Source organism: Theropithecus gelada, chromosome 12 (assembly GCF_003255815.1).
Source record: "Theropithecus gelada isolate Dixy chromosome 12, Tgel_1.0, whole genome shotgun sequence".
Lineage (NCBI taxonomy): Eukaryota > Metazoa > Chordata > Mammalia > Primates > Cercopithecidae > Theropithecus > Theropithecus gelada.
Window position 1 is genome coordinate 35,409,939 of NC_037680.1, and position 16,666 is coordinate 35,426,604.

Genomic DNA, 16,666 nt, shown 5'->3' on the forward strand with positions numbered 1-16,666 from the left:
CAAGTGATCTGCCTGCCTTGGCCTCCCAAAGTGCTGGGATTACAGGCATGAGCCACCACACCTGGCCTATTTTTTTTTTTTTAATAATGATTTTTGAATTGTTAGCTATGTTTGGGAGCCACTGATATGCTGTTTGTTCCTGTGTCTCCACAGGGCCTGCCCCTACCAGCCATGTTGTATGTGACTTTAAAAACTCTTAGAAGATCCCTCATTATCTAGTAAACTCTGTTCTTGGCAGTGCTATAAAGATAAACTTGGAATACAAATATACAAGCAGATGAGTGAAAGGGTTCCATTAGAGAAATAACAAAGGAAGAGTATTTGATCAAAGTAATTTGTCAGTGTATTTTGTTTGGTTCTTATACTTATGTTGATTTCCTTGTCAACATTTGCTTATTTTCATACTGATACTTGCAAGTTAGATACACAAAAAGTAATAGCTATTGAATATAATTTTGATGCTTAATTTACATGCCAATTTATAGAAATTGTTAGAGGGCTCTTTTCCCAGAGTAATACTCAAAAAATGAATGAAGTAAGTAATTCACATTCCATTTTATATTTGAGAATTCATGATTAGAATGGAATGTTAATATGGTTAGCTGTAGTCAGACAATATTGACATTGTTGCTAAGATATTTTACGAGACGTGTCACTGAGACTGCTGTTTGGAAAACTGAGCAGTGAATTTTTTTTTTTTTTGGTGCTGATGGTGGAATAGGTATAAAGTATACAAAATACACAAGATACATACAAATAAGATATAGAAAAATGCAGTCACCAGCTGGGCGCGGTGGCTTATGCCCGTAATCCCAACACTTTGGGAGGCCGAGGTGGGCGGATCATGAGGTCAGGAAATCAAGACCATCCTGGCCAACATGGTGAAACCCCATCTTCACTAAAAATACAAAAATTAGCTGGAGGTGGTGGTGGGTGCCTGTAATCCCAGCTACTTGGGAGACTGAGGCAGGAGAATTGCTTGGACCTGGAAAGTGGAGGGTGCAATGAACTGACATTTTGCCACTGCACTGTAGCCTGGGTGACAGAGCAAGACTCCATCTCAAAAAAAAAAAAAATGCAGTCATTTCATTTTCTTCTTCACTCCTAGCTCCCCCACGATACAGGCCTGGGAAAGACCTTGTTATATAGCCACATGTACGTGGTGGATTTAGTCTGCTTTTTTTCTAGAATGTGAGCTGAGTTGGTAGTATTTTTGAACATGTTTTTGTGGAGAAGAAACTTTAAATACTGCCTAGAAACTTTGAGGCATTTTCCCCCCCATAATGATCCCGTTTTCCTTGTAAGGAGTTGAAATAAGATAAATGGTAGCAGCTCCCTTTTATTCTCTCCCTTCTCTTGTAATGAGGCCTTTTGGCAGACAGCTTTGCTGACGGGACTGCCAGAGTTTGGATTTGAGTAGTTAGTGAGGGGGTGGTGTACTGGTTACAGTATTGTTCTAAAAGTCTTTTTCCCTTCCACTTATTTTTCCACCCCCAAAATGTCATCATGTCCAATGTGACAGAATGTTCCTGACAATTATCACTCAGGGAAACATGACTTGCTAAATTATCTAAGGCTAAGTCAGACTTTCTTAAGCACCAAGCAATGCTCCATGCTCAGTATACACCTTGGTTAGGGAATATGCTATCTGGGACAGCCCAGTGTGGTACTGTGGTTAAGAGTTCTGACTCTGGAGCCAAACTGCCTGGGTTCAATTCTGGATCTGCCACTTTCAGGGTAGGGGATCCTAGGCCACTTAGCCCTCCTCCAAGCCTTGGTTTCCTCATCTGCAGCAAGGGGGCAATGATGACAGTGTCATTTCAAATGGAATGGGGTGAATAATTAAGTTAATGTATTGCTGTGGTTTGTTCCCACCAAAACCTCATGAATGGCTTGATGCTGTTCTCCTGCTACAAGCCAGAGTTTTGCTCTGGGAAGACTGGGTGAGTCCTCATGGGAATGGGTTAGTTCCAGAGAGAGTAGGTTGTAACAAAGCCAGGATACTTCTTAGGTTTTCCCCTCTTTGCTCATGTCCACTTCCCCTTTGACTGTCTCTGCCGTGTTGTGATGCATGGGGAAGCCATGGCCTTGCCCTTCAACTTCTCAGCCTGCAGAATGATGAGCTAAGAACTCTCTTTTCTTTATTAATTGCCTAGTCTCAGGTATTCTCTTACAGCAACTCAAAATGGACCGATACATAGATGTAAAGTGCTTAACAAGATGTCTGGCACACAAAGGAAGGGCTTAAGAACTGCCAGCTTAATCATCGTTATTAGGGCAAGTATACACAATGGGCATTGTATTAGTCCATTTTGCATTGCTATAAAGGAATACCTGAGGCTGGGTGATTTATAAAGAAAGGGGGTTATTTTGTCTCACAGTTCTGCAGGCTGTAGTGCCAGCGTCTGCTTTGGTGAGGCCTCAGGAAGCCTTTATTCCTGGTTAGAAAGCCTTTATTCCTGGTAGAAAGCCAAGGGAGGAGGTACCAGGCTCTTTTTAATAAACAGATCTCGGCCGGGTGTGGTGGCTCAAGCCTGTAATCCCAGCACTTTGGGAGGCTGAGGCAGGCAGATCACAAGGTTAGGAGATCAAGAGCATCCTGGCTAACAAGGTGAAACCCCGTGTCTACTAAAAATACAAAAAATGAGCCGGGCATAGTGGCGGGCGCCTGTAGTCCCAGCTACTCGGGAGGCTGAGGCAGGAGAACGGCATGCACCTGGGAGGTGGAGCTTGCAGTGAGCCAAGATCGTGCCACTGCACTCCAGCCTGGGCAACAGAGCGAGATTCAGTCTTTTAAAAAAAAAAAAATCAGATCTCTAGTGAACTAATAGAGTGAGAACTCACTCATTACTGCTGGGAGGGTACCGAGCCATTCATAAGGGAGTCACCCCCATGACCCAACACCTCCCACTAGGCCCCACCTAGTGGGGATTACATTTCCACATGAGATTTTGTAGGGACAGACGTTCAAACTCTTATCAGGCATACACAACATAGGTAAAGCAGAACTCAATATAAATCCTGTCGTGTTACTCAGGAATGAAACAGTATGTGAAGTTCGAGGATAAGTGGCCTCTGACAGTAATCTCGGGGCTTGGTATTTGGGATGGAGAATGGCTTTAGCAGTGCGGTATCCTGTGGTTAGTTGTCCCTGGGTTGGCCTCATTGCACAGCTCCGGAGCACTATTAACATAGATGTGACATGTTCTGCATGGTGGTCCACTACTGTTGTCATTTCTCATGTTACCTTCAAGAAAGTGCTGTGAAAAAAAATGTGGAGTTCTCTGTTATTATAAATTAAGAGGGTGTATTTGGATTGTTTTGAGAAAGTTTAATGTTAAAGCATTAACTGGTTGAGATTGCAGATAGCAGGGACAGTGAGGCTCCTTTTAAGTGCTTTGAAGCACCTAGGGTGAGGCACTGGATCTTGGACCCTGCAGTATCTGTAGGGTGAAGCCGGTCCAGAACTTCATTGTGAGAACAATCAATAGGAAAGACCATCTGACATTAGAGAGACCTGGATATGGGCAGTTGGAGCTACATGGACAAGGGCAAGTGTGTGGCAGGCGGATGGAGCAACAACAGTGGGCATAGCTCGAGGTGCCTGAATAGGGGAAAAGTGAGACCTTCCTGGAAGAGGACTCATGAGAGCAGGAGCCTCAAGAACTTGACAGGTGTCCAGTGTGGCAGCTTACAGGGGAACCTCTGGAAATAAAAGAGATGGATATAAATTTGAGTTTCAAATGTTCGCTGGAAAATAAAGTGTATTTTATTTTATAAAACATGTCAGAATATATGTCAAACTGAAAATGTAAAAGGAAGGGGAAAGAACCGTTCATACGTCCACTCCCTTCAAAATAACCCATCATCTTACTGACTTCCTTCTAACTTTTGGGTCGTGTATCTTACTTATTTTTCCGTTGTTATCAGACAGCATACAAAAGATTGTGTATGCTAGCTTAAATGTTTTTTCTACATGTTTTTGAAAATGTTCATATGGTAAACTGATTTTTTTTCTTTTTAAATTTCAGTTCCTTGGCAATGAAAGCAGTCATTGTGGTGTTCTGTGCTACTCTGCTTGTTTAGAGGGGTGGGTGGGGGTAAAGAGAGCTTTCCTTGCCCAGCGTCCCAATCATGTGAAAAATGTAAGCTATTGTTAGCAAGTTCTGGCAGGCAGCATCAGTTATTGCTTTAAGGGTCTCCAGATAAAGTAAGAGACTCTTTCTGCACTGTGGGGTGAAGGATGTGGTTCAAAAAGCCCATTTCCTGAATGAGAAGGCTGTGGAAGAGGGGCAGTTGAGTGAAGTGCTGGAAGGCCAGGGTTGTGTTATAGAGTTTCTTGTATTTTTTAAAAACCATAATGTCCCCACTGTTGAGTAGTGGATTCTGTTTTTTTCTCTGAAGGAACTTGTTTCTTTCAGAAGGATAAATGGGTTGTACATTTTCTGAGCTTTTGAGTATCCGAGAATGTTTTCTGATTGATATGTATAATAGCCTAGTACAGTTTTACAAGATTTGGCCATGCTTTTTTTCTCCCTCAAGTTTTGTAGATTTTGCCTTTCTGTTTTTCTGGTTGTGTGTTTTTTGTTTTTGTTTTTGTTTTTGTCATTTTTTTGTTTGTTTGTTTTGAGACAGGGTCTCCTTTTGTTGCCCAGGCTGCAGTACAGTGGCACAATCATGGTTCATTTCAGCCTCAACCTCCTGGGCTCAAGCGATCCTCCTATCTTTGCCTCCCATAGGGTTGGGATTACAGGTGTGAGCCACCACACCTGGTCAATGTTGCTTTTTTGATTTCTGGCTTTCCGTGTTGGAGGGGAGGGGTCAAGGGTTGTGGGTGAAACTATGTTCCCCAGAAAGTTACTTTGAAGTCCCAATCCTTGATACCTGTTAAAGTGATCCTGTTTGGAAATGTGCTCTTTGCAGATGTCAGGAAGTTCGGATGAAGTCATGCTAGGTTAGGGTGGGTCCTAACCTAGTATGACTGTTGTCCTTAGGAGAGACAGACACAGAGGGAGAATGTGATGTGATGACGTAGGCAGAGATTTGAGGCATGGATCTATAATCCAAGGAATGTCAAGGATTGCTGACCACACTGGAAAGGAAGAGAACGGCATGAACTAGATTCTCCCTGAGAACCTTCCGAGAGATCATGGCCTTGCCTGACACCTTGATGTTGGACTTGGAGCCTCCAGAAATGTGAGAAAGTAGACTTCTGTTGTTTAGGCCACACCGTTTGTGGAACTTTGTTACGGCAGCCCCAGGCAACTAACAAGAGTTCTGAGTGCAGTCGGGCTCTGGTGCCTTTCAGAGGCTCCGAGGTTTTGTTTGTATCCTAGTAAAACGCCTTTTTAATGTTTACCTAGAAGTCTGTGATAATTTTTCTTAGGCTTTTAGAAAAATTACTTTATCTTGTGCTTATTTCTTCCCAGAAAGGTTTTTGTTTCCCATATCTGTAATATTTACCCACATTGTTAAATTTTAGCCCCTTCCCTCTACTTCTTGGGGAAACCTTCCCGAGCTTATTCTCTTTATCATGGATTGTTTTCTATAGTGTCAGTTCTCCTTGACTGCCTGAAATGTGGATCACGATTTCATTATTGCTTTTTAAATTTCCTGCTTTTCTTTCCTTATCTTTAATAGTCTATAGTATAGATATGTGGTATAGAATGCCTTAGTCTATAGTATAGCTCAAGCTTGTCCAACCCACGGCCTGTGGGCCACATGAGGCCCAGGACGGCTTTGAATGCGGCCCAACAAAACTTTGTAAACTTTCTTAAAACATGATGAGACTTTATTTGTAACTTTTTTTTTTTTTTTTAAGCTCATCAGCTATCATTAGTATATCTTACGTGTGGCCCAAGACAATTCTTCCAGTGTAGCCCAAGGAAGCCAAAAGACTAGACACCCCCAGTATGGACTGTCATCAGGAAAGAAACACTCTATGAAGGGTCTAGAGGCCAGGCCATCCTATATTCTATTGATGGTGCCAAGCAGTTCACAGAGTTTTGTTCTCAGTCATCTTTGAGTGTTCAAGAAGATGTTCTCTTTCCTTTCACTGATAAGCTATGTTTTCTCAGTCACATCATTGATTATTTTGGGTGGTGGTTGGGGGAGGCTTATCAAAAGAGAAAAGATGCAATCAGCTGGGTTTTACTGATCTGGATCTGTTGTTCCGGCTGGTGGGCATGGGGTGGAGATATAGAGGCCGACTCCGGGGTCAGGGGTTTGCCATCTTCCCCGCTCCACGGTGGGCTGGGCTCTAATGTTTTATAGACTGGAGTGTGGTTAGGCCACCAATTGTTTGTTCCAACAACAAAGGATCCTCTTTTGTCATCTTTAAAATTACCGGGAATTCTTCCCTTTTCTGGCAGTCTCTTCCTTTTGGTATGGTTTTTTTTTTTTTTTTTTTTTTTTTTTTGCACTCGCGAGTTTTCTTACTTTGTACTTAGACATTTTACTAGGGTATTGGGAGAGGCCTTACCAGGACTGCTAACCAGATGCAGTTTTAAAAAGAAACAGGAATTCATGCGTTTATCGCCTGCACCCCACCTCCACCCCTCCCCGCTCCTTGAGTGGCTGTTCCCCCTCTTCTCTTTACTTCTCAATTCCTTGGTCCTGTCCTGCCTCATTTCCTTCCTTTTTAGCATCTGCTTTCTTCCTTGTTCTCCCATTACACTCCACCCCTCATGTCTCTCTTTCCCTCTTCCCTCCCCAGCAGACTAGATGTTTTCCTAGGGCTTTGGATTATCCATATCCCATGTGAGTGGGCATCTGCAAGTGTGCCCACACCCTGCCACCGACAGCAGAGATAACCACAACCTGGAAGATAAACAGGTGGGAAGAGAAGAAATGCCAGCCGGCCCAGAGCCCATCAATGACAGGAGTGTGGCAAGCTCAGCACTGCTGGCATCCAACCTTTGGAGCAGGGCACTGGCACTCTTCTTCCTGCCATGCCCGTGTCCACTGTGGTCAGCTGCAAACAAGCTTGCCTCCGAGCAGTGCCTACACACATGTCACTTCGAGCACATGCTTTGTGGAATAGAGCTTCATTTCACCCTACTTGCCAAGTTAGGCCTTAGTAGGTGGCCCATTTATCCTAAAGATCTTAAAATCGACACATGGCTCAATCCTTGGGAATGTACATTTAAATATTTACAGGAAATGTGCACAGAGGAAAAAATATAAACCATCTAAACGTGTATATCTTACACCTATGCTTCAGTTGATCAGTTCCCATTCGAACGATGTTCGAACATAGTAGCCACTGCTACTGGTTGGATGTGTATCCTCCTTGAGACCCTCCATGCATGTACAAGTCTCCATGTTTGTATAGATGTAAACGTATTGTGTGTGCATACACACATGCATAGATACACATATATATACACATATACCCTCAAGTAATGTACATTTGGAATGGAAACTTTTATTTTAATAATCTGCATTACTTAGTACAGTAGGCCCTGTAGTTTATTTTCCCTTTCTTGCAACCTCTTTGTCTTGGGAAGTAGCATAAGTGTTCCAGATCTTTTTGACACCTTCTTGCTTCTGTGGCTCTCGGTCCTGGCTGCACAGTAAAATCACTTGGTGAGCTTTAAGGACCATCACCTGTGCCATTTTCCCAACCAGTTAAAACAGCCTCGCTCAGCAGGGATTGGGGGTCTCTCTATGTGGAGGGCGTTGGGAACTGCTGCTCTAATCAGGTGTAGCATCAGTCGACCTGGCAGAGCCACGGAATTCAAGCTACAGTGTGTTCCCCAGGACTGGTGGACCTGGACAAGTCTGTGCTGGCAAGGAAATGTGGAATCACAAATTCCATGCAGATTGAAAATGAACCCTGCCAGGTTGCCTTCCACCACAGCTAGCTCGCGACTTCACCCCTCATCGGACTAGGCAGAATGACCAGACCCAGCGCCGCTGTGCCGCAGAAGCAGCAGGCCCAAATGCTGCAAGAGTTAATAAATGTCCAGTACCCATGGAGAGGAGAGGAAACTAGGGTGCTTGATGACTAAACACTTATCCTGGATCCACTTCGCTTGTATGGTGACAGCATGAGGTGTGACTGAGAGAAGATTAATGATCACTGGGCCTGGGTACCTCCCAAAAGGAGTGCTGTGGAGCTAATTAACCAGCCGGCATGAAAAGTGAAAATAGATGAGGGAACAGGGTGCTTTGTTTTGTTTTGTTTTCCCTCTGTGGTGGCCCAGTACTGTGCGTAGACCTACATATACTATTTTTGGTTTTCCTTCTTAAGTATGCAAAATGACATAATGTTGAAAGCCTCTCTCAGTAGCCTTCTCCAGGGGGATCAATACTGAGACAGTGGACTCTGGATCCCACTGCCTGGGTTCAGACTCAGCTCTGACATATGCCAGAGTGGCCTTGGGCAAGATACTTGATCCTTTCTGTGCCTCAGTTTCCTCATCTGAGAAGGGGGCTAATAGCAATGCCTAATTTGTGGGGTGGCTGTGAAGATTAAGTGAAATAATGTATACCCAGAACCCTGTCCTGGCATCTAATACATCTAAAAAAAATAAGCATTTATTTTAAATTGTACCCCTCTGGGAGTTTGGGGGTGGGAGTTTTTCTGAGGTCATTTATTTTTAAAGCACAGAAACTCTTGCATGCTGATATATCTTAAAAGGAAAACTTTGACAATTAGGGAGGAAATGCCAGTCTGTTTACTCATCTGTTTCAGGATAAAGCACATTTGTACGTTTGGTTCTATAACCATTGAGTATTAAGAATAAAACCATGTGGACAGTATTGACTGATCTCTGTTTAGATCCCACTTGGTGGATTTTTGAAGACAAGTATACGCTGTCCTATTGGCTAGGTTTCTTGTACCCTAGGGGTTAGCTGCTTTCTTGCCTCTTAGTGGTATTGTTTGAGAATTAATCATGATTGTCTGAATAAGGTTTTTGAAAATTGTTTTCTTGGATGCATTTATTTTGAAAATGCTCTGCCTGTAATTAGGAGATTCTATAAGACATAAAATGGCTTAAAGTGCTTTTAGTTGTAGCCTTCTGAAGGGTTCAAAAATGATACTGGATCTTGTGGAAGAAATCTTTCTGTTTTCTATAAATATAGCGGTGTGTGTGTGTCTCTGTGTGTGTGTATTTAGTTATGTGGTTATAAAACCTTACGGTGGAAAATGTTTAAGAAATATTGCACTCTTAAGGTGGAGACTGCACAAAAGATGCCCTAACACATTTAATGCCCTAGTTAAATGCATTGCTCAAGTCTCGTTTTCTGGAGCTGGATAAACAGAACATCTATCTTTTTCTATTCTAAGCTTCTATCGCCCCACCCCACCCCAGTCACTTCAGTGGCACAATAAATGGAAATCTTATTTCCTGCCTCTGCAGACCTATTTACCTGAGTGTCTAAGTGCACCCTTGCCTTTCTCAGCCCTTCCCTTCCTGAAATATGCTTTTACTTTCATCTCCTTGCCTTCACTGCCCTCATTTTTTAAAGCTGTCTCTAATCCTGCACTCCATGTACTTTAATCTGTGATGTTGGACGTTGCCATTCTGCATAGCTGCCTTTCAACATTCATCTCCCAGATTCATATTTTCTTCCATTTTCGAATTGAAATCCCTTTTCACAGCCTGTAATGGTAAACACTTTTTAAAATAAACAACTATTATGAAAAGCCATTTCTGCCCATTTATAACGCCTTATTGGATGGCTTTATTCCCTTTGATAATTTTGTTATCTTTGCAAACTAGGACTTTAACTTATTTGTATGCATATATATTTTTATTTATTATGAACAGATTTTTATTTATTATGAACAGAGAGGTTCTTATAGATGTCTGTGTGTCCCCTTGCCCTTTCTGGACTTTTATTTTTGGACTTAAGGGAATCGATGATTTTAAAAGAAGCAAAGGAGTGTGTTGGTATATGAGTGACAGAGACTATATGTAACCTGCGAAGCCTAAAATATTTACTATCAGACCCTTTGCAGCAAAGGGTGCTGACTCCTTATGTATTTAAAATACTCATTAAAAATGTATCTGTTTTGGGGATCTCTATCTTTTCCCCCAAATTAAAGCTCTTAAACATGTGAAGTGGTGAGAATGTTAGAGCCTGAGCTGACCGTTTGTGGGGAGGTTCTAACTGTGGTCCCTGTTCCTTGGGGTTACCTCCCAGGCCCCAGTCTCCCATCTGAGACAGTGTGATTGCATTCAATGCTGTGAGATGGAAAGCATGTTGGGATAGGTGTGACTGTCTGTGGTGTGTAAATGTTCCATGGGAAACACCTGCTAGTGAAGCTGGAGGAGGTAAATTACTGGTCATTGATAACATGGTTTTCATACCCTGGAGAGGTTGCATTGTCCTACCTGGCATTTCTGCCTGCAGCAACAGGAAGGGTGATTGAAATGTGCTTCCCATCACTTAATCAAGGTGGGGAACAAAATAGGTCATAGTTAAAAGAAAACAATAATCAAGGTGGGGAATAAAACAGGTCATAGTTAAAAGAAAACAGTATCTGTTCAAGGGGTAAGAAATATGCCAGCCGTGCTGGTTGTTGCAGTGAAACATCTTTAATTCCTCTTAAATGTCTTTAAGCTTCTGCTGAGGAATGTGAAATCAACTGGAGAATCTCTGGTGTCAGGTTGCCCAGAACCAATATTGTATTGTTCAAGTGGATGCCCCTAAGCGATTTTCACTTTCTGCCCCTGGCGTCATTGTGATGCCCTTTGTTTGACCTTAAACCCCCTGCGCTTGTGCAGTTAAAGCTCCTGGCTCCAGAGTGCTGGATCCACCCCGCTTTGTGCTTCCTGTTCATACATAAAACTTCTCTCCCTACTTTGTACCTTTCTGATGAAAGGATACTGGAAGTTAGAGATCTTGCATTACCTCTGAAAAACAAACCAAACAGAACAACATGTTTGGGAGTGATTATACTGAGATAGTGAAGTAAACTTGAAATGGAAACCGCCCTCCCGCTAACTCTTCTCTTAAGCCTCGTTTTATTGCAGCCTGCATAAAATCATAGTGCTGGAGTCCAGCTGCTCCAAAGGCTGAAGGTCCTCATGCTTACAGCATGCTTTGGAAACTCATCCCCACCACATTTGCAGTTAATGAAAATATTTGCTTTGCTTGTTCTAAACAAAGTTTATGGGCAGAATTTATAATTAGGAAACTAATTCTTTTTCCCTTCAATGCCTAATTTCTCTTGTGTCATGTTGGAGAATTCTAAGTATTTAAGAAAATAAACCTTTCTCAGTGCTATTTACTTATTTCTGGTGGTGGTACATGTATTTCTCCCTTATTTTGTGTCCTCATCCAAATTAAAGGACTTGAAATCTGGGTTTTTATTTGTTTTTGTATAGGTCAGTAATACTCATGTGTGAGTAGGGGACAGTGCCTTTGTGGCCTGTCAGGCCGTCCCACAGCCATTTGACTAGCTGGGTCTGTGATTTAGGCTATGTAAGAACAGCCACAGGGCAATGTAGCTCTCTTCAAACCACATGGAAAACCAGTGTCACCTCTTCAAGGTCCCCTACACGTCTTTTGTGTGTAATGTCCTGTGGCTGTGACCTCAGTGCTTTCCAAGTTCTGGTCTGTCTCCTGGTGTTTCTTGCCTGTACACCCGAGAGTTGGCTGACGTGATATGGTTCTTGTAAGCACAGCACCTGCTTGCATTCTCAATGTGAGAGTGAGGTGGTGATGAGAAAACAACCATCCCTCAGCTTTTACAAGTTTGTCAAGACAGAGGGCATCCGGCCTCACTGCGAGCTGGCATCATAGTGCAGCCCAGCTCTGCCTTAAGATCTGTTTCCTCGCCAGACAGTTGAAGGGAAAGCAGCTGGGAAACCTCGTGACCTGGCTGAAAGCCTTGAGGTGGTTTCTCAAAGATTCCAGGCTCATCCCCAGTGCTATAAGACTGGCCCCTGTGGTTCTGGGGATTGGTGACAATAGTATCTTACAGTGCTGGCTGGTGAAAGGAGGTGGATGAAGCTTGTCGGGGGGGCCCAGCTGGGGGCCATTGCTGTCCACATAGACTCTAGGAGGTAAAGGCCTCTAACTCCTGCCTGCTTCTCTCCCTTGAGGACAGAACTTCGTCCTGGGGATTTGCATGAATGTCCTTATTTTTGTAACTCCAGTGAGAGGTTTTTGTTTCTGTGTTTGTTTTTTTGAGATGGAGTCTCACACTGTTGCCTGGGCTAGAGTGCAGTGGTGTACTTTCAGCTCACTGCAACCTCTGCTTCCTGGGTTCAAGCAATACTCCTGCCTCAGCCTTCTGAGTAGCTGGGATTACAGGTGCCCACCACCACGCCCAGCTAATTTTTTTTTGTATTTTTAGTAGAGATGGGGTTTCACCATGTTGGCCAGGCTGGTCTCGAACTCCTGACCTCGTGTTTCGCCTGCCTCAGCCTCCCAAGTGCCGGGATTAGAGGCGTGAGCCACTGCGCCCGGCCCTAGTGAGTTTTCTGATCTGTCTTGTTTCTTCAAATGCCGGTAATTTGGGCAGTTAGCGATAAATCTTTAGTTTCCCAAGTTTATAAAAACCGCCTCATGCATAGCTAACCCAGGAGTGACTAAAATTATCTGGCTTTGCTGACATGCCCATTGTGGGACTTTTCTGTTCACTGCTCTGCTGTGAGTTCCCTTTAAAAGTAAGGCATGTGCCAGCCAGGTGCTGTGGTTCATGCCTGTAATTCCAGCACTTTGGGAGGCAGAGGCGGGCGGATCACAAGGTCAGGAGTTCGAGACCAGCCTGACCAATATTGTGAAACCCTGTCTTTACTAAAAATACAAAGATTAGCCAGGTGTAGTGGTGTGTGCCTGTAATCCTAGCTACTCGGGAGGCTGAGGCAGGAGAATCGCTTGAACCCAGGAGGTGGAGGTTGCAGTGAGTTGAGATCGTGCCATTGCACTCTAGCCTGGGTGACAGAGTGAGACTCTGTCTCAAAAAAAAAATAAGGCATGTGCCTGTCCTATATGGAGGGGTTGACTCTACTTCCCCTTGACTCCTAACACAAAAAACAAGCACAGTGATACCACTTGAAACTTGATGGTTTAGTTCGTATCCCTTTTCAGCCTTATACACAAAAATCTGCAAAATTTAGTTCCTGCCTAGCTAGGCAGCTTTCAGTTTTTCTTTTTTTAAAATCTAGTCTTTGATTGTGTGTGTGTGTGTGTGTGTGTGGTTTTTTTGGTTTGTTTTTGGAGCCAGGAAGGCATGGCAAGGAGTGGTTGGATAGCTTTTGTCACAGACACTCGTGTTCTTCTGGGAAAGTTTATGCATCTTTCAAATTCTGCTGCTATAATGTGTGTGACTTAGAGTTTGAAGATGCTTTTTAAGAAGCAGATAATGACTTACATTCTTTCCCTGCACATCCTTAGTTCCATCTTAGTACATACTGAGGAGCGGGAAAGGTAATTGGTGGGGAGAGGCAATCGGAGGAGAATGTGTTATCTGAATACATGAGGACTGGCTGTATTTTTTTTTTTTTTGGGAGACTAGTTCCAGCCAAGATACTCTTTCTTGTATATTTTTTTAACATTGTGATTATATCCTCTCTGCTGCTTGAGGTTTTGCCTGCCCTAGAATGTTTTTAGAAATGCTTGTTCCCTGGTGCCACAAAGAAATAGCACTCGAACATAAATTTGATTATCTCAGCAAGGCAATTTTTACTTTCTGCAGAAAGGGTGCTCATCACAGATGGAACAATGGCGAGAGTGCACCTGGACAGGAGAGGGGCAGGAGTTCTTATTCCTGACGCAGGTAGCCCCTACTGCTGTGTCATTCCCCTATTGGTTAGGGTTGGACCAAACAGTCTAAGCTAATTCTGATTGACTATTTTAAAGACAGCAGGGGTATGAGCCAGAATGGTGGGGTAAGTAGTTTGGTGGGAAGGATGGTTAGGAACAGGTAACTAAAGGTGACTTGGGTCAGAGCAGGTGACCGGGATGAGTCAGGACAGAGCAGGTGACCAGGGAACAGGTGTGAACTACTAATTAGGATTGGCAGGAAAGTTGTTTACTGAAACTAGATGCAAGAAGCCGAAGAGAACCAGGAAGTTAAACTTTAAAATGGAGAATCAAAAATAAGAGAGCTGAACATATTGACATACTGATTCTTTGAAGAGAAACTTGGGGTTCACTATATTTAACAATGTTTAATTTCATAATAGTAAGCTTGTTTGTCCCCAAACTTGTTCAGGGGCAGAGTGTCAAGCGGAAGCTGCCTAATAAGTGAGGGATGTTTCCAGTCTCATGACTGGTTTGGGGCTGTTTGAGTTTTAGGAGGGTGGCCCTGTGTCATGGGGAGTGTTGAGTAGATGGGATGAGAGAACCAAGGGATGGTGCTGGGGAGGAATGTGGATGTAGGCTAGAGTCTCCCTTAGACTTTTCTTATTAGAGAGGAGCAGTGGAGGCCCGGGAGTTCTGGAAGGGTTGGTATCTGAATCTGTGTTACTGATACCCATGTAAGGCTAGTAAGCCATCTCCTTTTCCTTTTCTGAAATCAAAGCTTCTTGTGGATCATTCATAATTGACCTTGATCTAATCTCTGATCAGTGGCTTCCTGGATCCTTTGTTAGGTATTGAAACCATATCAGGGTAGTGCAGAAAGGCACATGGAGCAGAGTTCACTGATGCTTGAGTTTTCCCTCGTAGGGTAAAACGTTTCAAGAGTAGTGGGGGAGAAGTCATTTAAAAAAATTCAATACACACATCTGATATATGGGAATTATGTTCTGAGAATATAGTTTATAGGAATTAAATTTGCATCAACTTGTAATGAATGGATGGTTTAACCTAAGTATTCCCTCTCTACTCTAGGAGGTGACTTTGGTCCAGAGACTTCTCCAGTCCTGCCCCTTGACCACGGTGCTGACTCTCCTGTGAGCAGTCTTCCCGCAGCAGAGGACACCTATAGGGTGAGCTTGGCCAAAGGTGTCTCGATGTCTCTGCCTTCATCACCTTTGCTGCCTCGACAGTCTCACTTGGTGCAATCAAGAGCAAACAAAAAGTCCCCAGGTAAACAGGGAACGAAGGAGCTGCCTTGGTTATATATGTAGTACATGTGTTGAAAATAAGCAAACCTAGTGCCCATGAGAAATCTTCTGGGAGAACGTTTTTTCTTTGTCATAGTATCTTCTAGAAGAAAGAAATCTTTTTTTTTTTTTTTTTTTTAATTTAAGGAAAAAATATGGTTTTAATAGATTGATTATGTTTGGACTGTCAGGCTAGATTTTTATAAAGATTTAAGATTTTGTTATCAGTACTGATGTTAACCGGCAATTTTATTGTTTTCTCACTGATGAATTAAGGAGCACTATACAGTTATAACACCGAATAATGATGTTTCTTTCAATCAATGACAAACTGCATGTATGACAGTGGTCCCATGAGGTTGTAATACTGTGTTTTTACTGTGCCTTTTCTATGTTTAGATATGTAGATCCTTGCCACTGCGTTAATAGTTGCCTACAGCATTCAGTATAGTCACATGCTGTACAGGTTTGTAGCCTAGGAGCAATAGGCTAGGCTTTGCCATAGAGCCTAGGTGTGTAGTAGGCTGTGCCACCTTGGTTATGAAAGTACACTTGAGGATGTTCGCACAATGACAAAATCACCTAACGATGCCTGTCTCAGAACGTATCCCCATCATTAAGTGACACATGACTGTAATCCAAGCTCACACATGGTGGGTTTAAAGGTTATGGATATAGGCAAAAGTCATCTGACAATAGTCTGTTTATTCCTACCTAGTATTATATACTGATGTATTTTATTTGATTACATCATCTAGCATTTGAACAGCTATAAAGTTTGTTTGGAAAACTCAGACTTGTAAAGGGGTAGGGGAAAGGGACTTTGGATTATTCCTGTTATACGTTGAAAGTATTTTGGCTTCCCTCTATCAATGCTTTACACTTAACATTACTCCCCAAAAAACAAACAGAACTTTGAGAGGTTATGATTCACATGTGAGGAAAGCCTTTCTAAAATGCTGATACCTTGAGTTTTAAAAGTTCTTGAATTTTTTTTTTTTTTTTTAAGGTTTGTGGAGTGTTTACAAAAGGCAGGATAATTTGGGGCCCAGTTGATCATACGCCAGTGTAGGGTTTCTTCTCAATTACATGTAAACATATTCAGAATCTACCCAAAATGTGCCTAGGGCTGTGAAATTGGTATCTGTTTCTCTGATTTCCTGGTAATATTTGTATTACTTGAGATGACATATGCCGACTCATTTAGTAGATCTTTGAGGTTTATGTGTGGGTAAATTAGGAGGGCATCCTTAAAGGCTCTGAATGTTAGAAACAGTGCTCTGAATTGGTGAGGGTCCAAAATCTTTTATTGTTGCAGAATTTTCTGGTTTAGGACAACATTGTTTACAATCCATTAATTAGCTGGAACTCAGGAACCTTTTTGGTATGAAGTAATTTCCTGTGCCAAGGAATTTGACCTGTTTATCAGTATTTGGGGAAATTCCTGGAATGTCCGTCCTTCCTTCTTTGCCCTCCCTCACTGCTGTATCTCTTTGTCACATTTCTTCTCTTCCTTCAAATCATAGTTCCCACACTGCCTGTCATACTGGGTTATCCTGATTGGAATTACTCTTTCCGAAAAGTATGCACAGTATTTTACTTTTTCTTTATTATCAGGTATGTCATTTGTCTTTTCCCCCTGAATTAGTGTG

At 42.7% G+C, this 16,666-nt stretch overlaps 1 protein-coding gene across 5 annotated transcripts in view; it reads left to right on the top strand.

Moving 5' to 3' along the window:
* Nucleotides 1-16,666, top strand: part of TANC1 (tetratricopeptide repeat, ankyrin repeat and coiled-coil containing 1) — a 262,804-nt gene that overhangs the window by 114,528 nt on the left and 131,610 nt on the right. For all 5 annotated transcript variants that reach the window (XM_025404493.1, XM_025404494.1, XM_025404498.1 and 2 more), the window contains exon 4: nt 14,800-14,997. In XM_025404493.1, the coding sequence (XP_025260278.1) occupies nt 14,800-14,997 (198 nt within the window). The remainder of the gene's footprint in view (nt 1-14,799; nt 14,998-16,666) is intronic.